General features: G+C 60.2%; 2 protein-coding genes across 2 annotated transcripts in view; one reads left to right on the top strand and one right to left on the bottom strand.

Moving 5' to 3' along the window:
- The first annotated feature begins 2,210 nt into the window (after window positions 1-2,210).
- GRN (granulin precursor) lies at window positions 2,211-6,438 on the top strand. The gene is made up of 12 exons (XM_004374295.2): window positions 2,211-2,464; window positions 2,576-2,710; window positions 2,821-2,905; window positions 3,333-3,445; window positions 3,536-3,671; window positions 3,993-4,102; window positions 4,292-4,415; window positions 4,696-4,793; window positions 4,878-5,123; window positions 5,353-5,586; window positions 5,689-5,919; window positions 6,008-6,438. Exons 1-12 carry the CDS (start codon window positions 2,327-2,329, stop codon window positions 6,143-6,145), a joined length of 1,788 nt encoding a protein of 595 aa, XP_004374352.1. The 5' UTR covers window positions 2,211-2,326; the 3' UTR covers window positions 6,146-6,438.
- A 631-nt stretch (window positions 6,439-7,069) lies between these two features.
- Window positions 7,070-7,368, bottom strand: part of FAM171A2 (family with sequence similarity 171 member A2) — a gene marked incomplete at its 5' end in the record, with an annotated part of 9,585 nt that continues 9,286 nt past the window's right edge. The window contains one exon of the mRNA XM_004374450.1: window positions 7,070-7,366. Coding sequence (XP_004374507.1) covers window positions 7,070-7,366 — 297 coding nt within the window. The remainder of the gene's footprint in view (window positions 7,367-7,368) is intronic.

Raw genomic sequence — 7,368 nt, 5'->3', positions numbered from 1 at the left:
AACCCCGTTCGAAGGGGGCTTTCTTCTTGCCAGGATCCCCGGAAGCTGCAGCCCCTTCCACCAAAGCAGGGGCCAGCCCATTCTGGAGCCAGTTCCACAGCCTGTTGACAGGAGCCGGCTCCTTTCTCTTCTGGTGGTGGTGGTGGTGGGGTGGTCCCCGCGGCTTCTGGGAGTGGGAAAGGCACCCGCCTCTGGTCCTGGACTCAGAGGGCCCGGGAGCGGGAATTGAGACCCTCACCACCTCAACGGTAGTAGGAACTTGGGATTGGTGACCGAGCCACTCCCCACAGGGTTTCCAAGGAGCGGCTGGTGGATTCGAACTGTTGACCTTTTGGTTAGAAGCCAAACTCTTTTAACCACTGCGCCCCCAGTGTTGTGTTCTGGCTCTTCCTTACTTCCTTGCATGGGGGTGGGACGAGCTAGCTTCCGCCTCTCTCAGCTACTTTTCCCTCCTCGGTTGCAAATGGATTGGCCCCCTAGTGGAAGATGATGGAGCTGGGGGCTTGAAGACGCTCCTGTCCTTTCTGTTGTGGAAATGTGGGTGGGGGGTGAGAGGCCGCCGGTCTGAACCTTACTGAGGAGCTGGAGGGGGATTGGGCCTCCGCCTTCCCCGTTTCTAGTTGCGTGTATTCAATAGAGGCTTAAGGTGTACCCTAACTTAATCTCAGGACACACAGGAAGGAAGATACATGTAAATAAATCACCAGGGTACAGAACAGGCACAGATTTGTTTAGACAGCTCTCTGGCTTCAGCCAGGCAGCGGGACAGGCAGCTGAGGAGTGAGTTTAGACACCCCCGAAGTAGGTGGGGCCAGGTGCAGATGCTTTGCCCAGGAGCAGTGGTGGTGGAGGAGAGGGAGAAAGCGGCAGGGTCCAGTACTAAGTCTTCATCCTCATCTGTTCTTTGACTTGGGGAAGGGGGCACCTGAGGAAAACCAGGTGAGGGAGTGACTGGGTGGGTGGAATTTCCTGACCCACTCACCGTTTGAGACTCTCACAATCTGTTGGTGACAATTCTAGGACTAGGACCCAAGTGCAGTTTTCACAAAGCCCCTGTTCCCTTGTTTCTTCCCTGCCCTGCCTACCTGCCCAGGAAATGCCTCTGTCCTCTCCCTCTGCTTGGACCCCAGGCCTCTGTCTGGGGTTGGGGGGTCCATTCCTGAGCACTGCTCGGGGCATCACTTGTGAGAAGAACCCAGGTCCAATAAGCTGTGGAGCCATCAAAGCCTGTCATCACCATGACTTCTTAACATCTCTGAGCCTGTTTTCGCCTTCGAAAAGTAAAGAGAATAATTATTACTTTGGATGGTTATTGCGAAGACGAAATAAAATAGTGTTATAATTGGTTCCCAAGGGGCTCAACAAACACACCCGGCAGGCGAACACCTCCCAGGCCTGCCCTGTTGCTCTAGCCGGGCTGCTGAGCTTGTGGGGAGAGGTGTTTAGGAAGTGAGAGGCTCCGTTCCTCCTGCTGACTTAAGTCAGGTGGAGGGTAGGGAGGCCGTTGTGTGTCGCATGTGGTCTCTCTGCGTGGGATTGAGTTTCAGCTCTCAGGGTAGGGGAGAAGCAGGGGTGGGGGTTGGTAGGTTTGAGTAGTCTGAGAGGGCCCTGGTGGTACTGGGGGCCCTCAAAGAACAGGTGTCTCAAAGGCTGACCCCCCTAGCCTTGTGTCTCTCTCCATGGGGGTAGGGGTAGGGGGACAGTCAGCTGGCCTCTGGGGAAGGAGGCCCAGACTCCACTGTCCACCACACTTCCTTTTTCATAACTTTCTCAACCCTGTGGTTTCCGATGTCATCATGTGACTCCCCACACGTACATAGGCCATAGCGGGGTACATGTGTATGCACACCAGCAGGCAGGGAGGCATCTGGAAGAGGAGCCATGGAGCCCCCTCCTGCCACCCCATCCCTGTTCTCTCCCGTGGATACTGCTGCCCACCCCATCCTACCTCACCCCACCCTACCCCATCCAGATGGCCCATGTCCCCACGGGTGAGACCCACAAAAACCATACTTCCTCCTGACTGTCACATGTAGACATCTCCACACAGCCACAGAGACTCAGGTGTTAGCCATGGTGGGGACACAGATTCATGTCACCATTCACACCCGTGGGAATACATACTTTGCATGTGACACACACACATAGGAGACATGTAGAAGCGGCATCTCAGACCCCATGTCTTTCTTCCTACCTGGACAGGGAGTTGTTGGGGAGGCTCAGGTAGGCCTGGGCCTGGGCCTGAGCCAGTGAGTGGCCTCAGAATCAAGGGTAGCGTGGGCTTAAGCTAGTTGCCAAATGTTGCTTGGTATTTTGCAGGTGTACCATGTGGACCCTGGTGAGCTGGGTGGCCTTGGTGGCAGGGCTGGTGGCTGGAACACAGTGCCCAGATGGTCAGTTCTGTTCCGTGGCCTGCTGCCTGGACCCAGGAGGAGCCAGCTACAGCTGCTGCAACCCCATTTTGGTGAGCACCCCTCAGCCCAGGTAGAAGCTGGGAGCCTGGGTTTCCCCAGATTGGCCTGAGGAGGAGACCAGGCACAGGCCCTTCAGTTTATTCTCTTCCGTCGCTTCCCAGGACAAATGGCCCTCTCTGCCCACAACATGGAGCAGACGTCTGGGCCCCCCCTGCCAGACCGATGCCCACTGCTCTGCTGGCTCCTCCTGCCTCCTCACTGTCTCGGGAACCTCCCGCTGCTGCCCATTACCAGAGGTGAGGGTGCCACTGGCTCAGTGGATGCGCTTAGGTCTGCATTTACTTTTCTATACTCTTCCACCCCGGGGGGAGGACCTCGCCAACGCAGGCTTCTCTGTGTCCCACAGGCCGTGTCTTGCAGGGATGGACGCCACTGCTGCCCCCGGGGCTTCCACTGCAATGCTGATGGGTGGTCTTGCTTTCGCAGACAAGGTGCAGTGGGGCTAGGGGTGCAGGGAGGCAGACAGGTGGCATGTGGAGCACCCAGGAGCCCCACTGCCTGAGCGACCCTGATACCTACCCTTGTGCCTTCATTCATGTGGCATGTGTACTGAGCAACCCTGCTTTGGATAGAGGGGCAGCACTGGGGCCAGGAGGGAATCCAGGACTCCAGGCCCCTGGTCCAGGCCTTGCGGGGGTGGGTAGAGGCCAAGCTGGTCTGGTTTAACGCCCAGAGTGAAGGCTCCTGCCCTGTGCCATCTTGTTGGGGCAGGGACTAGCTTGTAGGGGAAGTGGGTTGGGGTGGCTGGTAGGTCACCGAGCCTTAGTGCCAGTCCTTCAGCCCCCTGGTAGCTGGTCTGCCGGCCCCAATGCCACCAGCTCTTTGAGTGATGGGGAACAATGACTTTGCTGTCCACAGATGCCAACCCCTTGGGTGCTGTCCGGTGCCCCAATAGCCAGTTCGAATGCCCCAACTCCTCCACGTGCTGCGCTATGCTTGATGGCTCCTGGGGCTGTTGCCCCATGCCCCAGGTACGGATCTGGGGAGATGGGGTTGGAGGGCGCCGGAGCAGAGCCAGGGACTGCAGGAGGCGAAGATGAGTCAGGACTGTCTCTTCTCAGGCTTCTTGCTGCGAAGACAAGGTGCACTGCTGCCCCCATGGTACCTCTTGTGACCTGGCTAAGGCCCGCTGCCTCATGCCCACGGGCACCTACCCCTTGGCCAAGAAGACCCCTGCACGGAAGACTAATAGGGCAGGTAAAGGGGTGGGAAAGGAGCCCTGGTGGCACAGCGGTTAAGGGCTGAGCTGCTAACTGAATGGTTGGCAGTTCAAACCCACCAACCACTCCATGGGAGATAGATGTGGTCGTCTACTCCCAGAAAGGTTACAGCCTAGAAAACTATGGGGCAGTTGTGTCCTGTCCTACAGGGTCACTATGAATCAGAATCGACTCAACGGCAATGAACAAGGAGGTGGAAGAGCATCAGGTGGGGTTTAGGGGTGAGGAGAAGCCTTATCTGGCTCTCAGCTGGGAAAGACTGCCCCTCCACTGCCCCTCACCCCCTCTCCCCTTCCAGTGGCCCAGCCCACTGCTGTCATGTGCCCCGATGCACAGTCCCAGTGCCCTGACGATTCTACCTGCTGTGAGCTGCCCAGTGGGAAGTATGGCTGCTGCCCAATGCCCAATGTGAGTGAGTGGCACCGCCACCTGGCCTTTTGGGGGCTCCAGGGTTGGGGGCTGGCTGGGTAATTGCTGGCTGACTCAGGACTCATGCCACCCCCTAGTGGGGGATTGGGTAGTGCTAGCTGCCAGCCTGGCTGTTTCCTGGGCCCGACTGAGACTCGCAGTCCAAAGACCCATCCTGTCGCCACCTAGGCCATCTGCTGCTCCGACCACCTGCACTGCTGCCCCCAGGACACTATGTGCGACCTGATCCAGAGTAAGTGCCTCTCCAAGGAGAATGCCACAGACCTCCTCACCAAGCTGCCCGCGCACACAGGTACCAAAGGCAGGCCACGGACCTCCTTCCACCTACCCGTCAGGAGGAGTCTACCAGGCTGTCCCAGGAATACATGTCGGGGATGGGTGCTCACGGTGGTGTGGAGGGAGCCGGGCAGGTGCCAGCCCCTCTTCTCCATCCTGGGCTTTGCCTTGTGGTCATTGTCAGGGGTGCCATGAGTGGTGCTCTCTGCTCATTGGTTCTGGCTGTGGAGCCAGCAAAGGACGGGCACCCATGGGTCCCCGGTGCCACTGCTGACCTGTCCTTGCCCGCCTCACAGTGCAGGAGGTGAAATGCGATACGGAGGTGAGCTGCCCGGATGGCTACACGTGCTGCCGCCTCTCTACAGGGGCCTGGGGCTGCTGCCCGTTTGCCCAGGTACCTGGGAGTGCTGGGTGGGCTGAGCAGAGGGTGGCAGCCAGCTAGGCCCCTGTGCCAACCAGCCCCTCTCCATCCCCCCAGGCTGTGTGCTGTGAGGACCATGTGCACTGCTGCCCGGCAGGCTTTAGGTGTGACACAGAGAAGGGGACCTGTGAGCAGGGGAACCGCCAGGAGCCCTGGATGAAGAAGGCCCCAGCCCACCTCAGCCTGCCAGACCCCCAGGCCATAGAGCGTGATGTCCCCTGTGACAACGTCACCAGCTGTCCCCCCTTCAATACCTGCTGCCGACTCCTGTCTGGGGAGTGGGGCTGCTGTCCTGCGCCAGAGGTACATGGGTAGGGGGGCAACACGGGGGGACAGTGTCTTGGCCTGGACAGGTGGCCAGACTCCTGTCACTTTGCTCGTCTGCCCTCTTCCTAGCCCAGGGGTGGCGTGCCAGCTCTGTCAGATTTGTTTCCAGCCAGAGGAGCTGTGAGCAGGAGTGGCAGGGTGGGTGAGGGCTCGGCACCCCGCCCCGCACAGCAGCTCCCTAGACCACCCTCTTCTCACCCTCCAGGCTGTCTGCTGCTCGGACCACCAACACTGCTGCCCCCATGGCTACACGTGCACGGACGAGGGGCAGTGTCAGCAGGGGGACAAGACGGTGGCTGCACTGAAGAAGATGCCCGCCCGCCAGGCCTCCCTGTCTCACCCTAGAGACACCAGCTGTGACCAGCACACTAGCTGCCCAGTGGGGCAGACCTGCTGCCAAAGCCTGAGCAGGGGCTGGGCCTGCTGCCAGTTGCCCCACGTGAGTGCCCACTTGCCTGACCCTGGGTAGGAAGCTCAATCCTAGGGTGTGGGAGGCAGAATGAGAGTGCATTGCCACCGTGTACCCCCTCATCGCCCCCAGGCTGTGTGCTGTGAGGATCGCCAGCACTGCTGCCCAGCAGGGTATACCTGCAATGTGAAGGCCCGCACCTGTGAGAAGGAGGTGGTCTCTACCCAGCCCGCCACCCAGCTGGCCCACAGCCTTCACGTGGGCGTGGGAGATGTGGCATGTGGGGAGAGCCACTTCTGCCGTGATAACCAGACGTGCTGCCGAGACAGCCATGGGGGCTGGGGCTGCTGTCCCTACCGCCAGGTCAGTGCCACCCCTACCCCTGGGCTGGGTAAGGGCCCGGGCCAGGTCCTACCTTGTCTGACTCTCACACCCCTCTCTGACTATCCAGGGCATCTGTTGTACAGATAAGCGTCACTGCTGTCCTGCTGGCTTCCGCTGTAAGGCCAGGGGTACCAAGTGTTTGCCCAAGGAGATCCTGCGCTGGGACACCCCTGTGAGGGGCCCAGCTCAGAGACAGCTGCTATGAGGTGGAACTAAGGACTGAAGACATTCCACAGCCCTGGGGACCTTGCTCAGAGGGTGCCCACTGCTCAGGCCTCCCCAGCACCTCTCTCCCACCAAATTCTCCCTGACACCCTTTGCATTGAGTCCTTTTCCCCATAGGAGGTGGGGCTTCCACCTAAGGCCTTCCCACTGGAAAGGGGGAACTTGTGGCAAAAGCCACATTAAAAGCTGCCATCCCCTCCTCCAATTTCTGTGGACCCTGTGGCCAGGTGCTCTCCCCATCCATAGGTGTGCGTGTGCGTGCGTGTGTGTGTGCTCCAATAAAGTTTGTACACTTCAACTGTCTCTTGACTTGGCCACCCTGTCTGCTCTTCCCAGGGGACCCGTCATCCAGTGTCAACCTCCCCCCTACCCCACAGAAAGACAAACACAGTTAATCTCACCAGTTTTATATTTGCTGTTGCCCACAGCAGCCCCATCACATAACCCCACTAGTCCCCAGAGCTGCCCCTGCCACCCGCCCTGTGACATTGTAGCCGAGGAGCGGGCTAGTCAGCAAGCAGCACCCTTCCCCTCTTGGGTTCGCAGGGAATGCCCCCACCCTTCCCAGCCCTCACACGCTAGCAGCTGGGGCCCTTTTACCCCTCCTGCTTTCCCACATAGAGCTTTCTATGTACAGCCATTTGTATACAGGCACTGCTTCCCCCCACCCAGCCCTCCTCCCAGCACCTCCTGATGGGGGCCTGGACCCCTCCCACCTCCCTCTGCCTGGAAGCCCACATGGGGGTCCCTTCCAGACATTACCCAGTACATATCACTGGACAGCTCCGCAGGCCCCGGGCACCTTGCCAGGTACGGCACTGGGGCTAAGAGCGGGTGCTCCCACAACACCCCGGGCCGTGGACCCTGGGGCGGGCTCGGGAGTGGCGCCGGGCGGGCAGTGGCGCTACTTGACGTTGAACACCATAAGCGGCCGCTCCTCCCGCCGTTGCCATGGGCTCTTCTTGTCGCCCACCTCGTCGCCCACCTCTGCCCCCAGCTCGTCCTCGGGGCTGGTGAGAGAGTCGCGCCGCAGCTCGCTGGCGCTGCTACGGGAACTGTCCCCGCGGCTGCGGCCCCGCCCCCGGGGCACCGTGGCTGCCCGGCCCTCGGGAGCAGCCACCTCGTCCAGCAGCGGCGTCAGCGAGTTGTCCTCCGGGGAACAGAGGCCCGTGCGGCTCTCGCTGCTGCTCGGCTCGGTGTCCT

This window comes from Trichechus manatus, unplaced genomic scaffold (genome assembly GCF_000243295.1).
Source record: "Trichechus manatus latirostris isolate Lorelei unplaced genomic scaffold, TriManLat1.0 scaffold00028, whole genome shotgun sequence".
NCBI lineage: Eukaryota > Metazoa > Chordata > Mammalia > Sirenia > Trichechidae > Trichechus > Trichechus manatus.
Note: the sequence above shows the minus strand (reverse complement) of the source record. Positions and strands in the feature narration are given on the sequence as shown.

Excerpts from the sequence above, each read along its gene's own strand:
- GRN (XM_004374295.2), top strand. The coding sequence starts at position 2,327 with ATGTGGACCCTGGTGAGCTGGGTGGCCTTGGTGGCAGGGCTGGTGGCT. Across the intron at positions 4,794-4,877 it reads GCTGCTGCCCGTTTGCCCAG|GCTGTGTGCTGTGAGGACCA; the intron begins GTACCTGGGAGT and ends CCATCCCCCCAG. Across the intron at positions 5,124-5,352 it reads GCTGCTGTCCTGCGCCAGAG|GCTGTCTGCTGCTCGGACCA; the intron begins GTACATGGGTAG and ends CTCACCCTCCAG.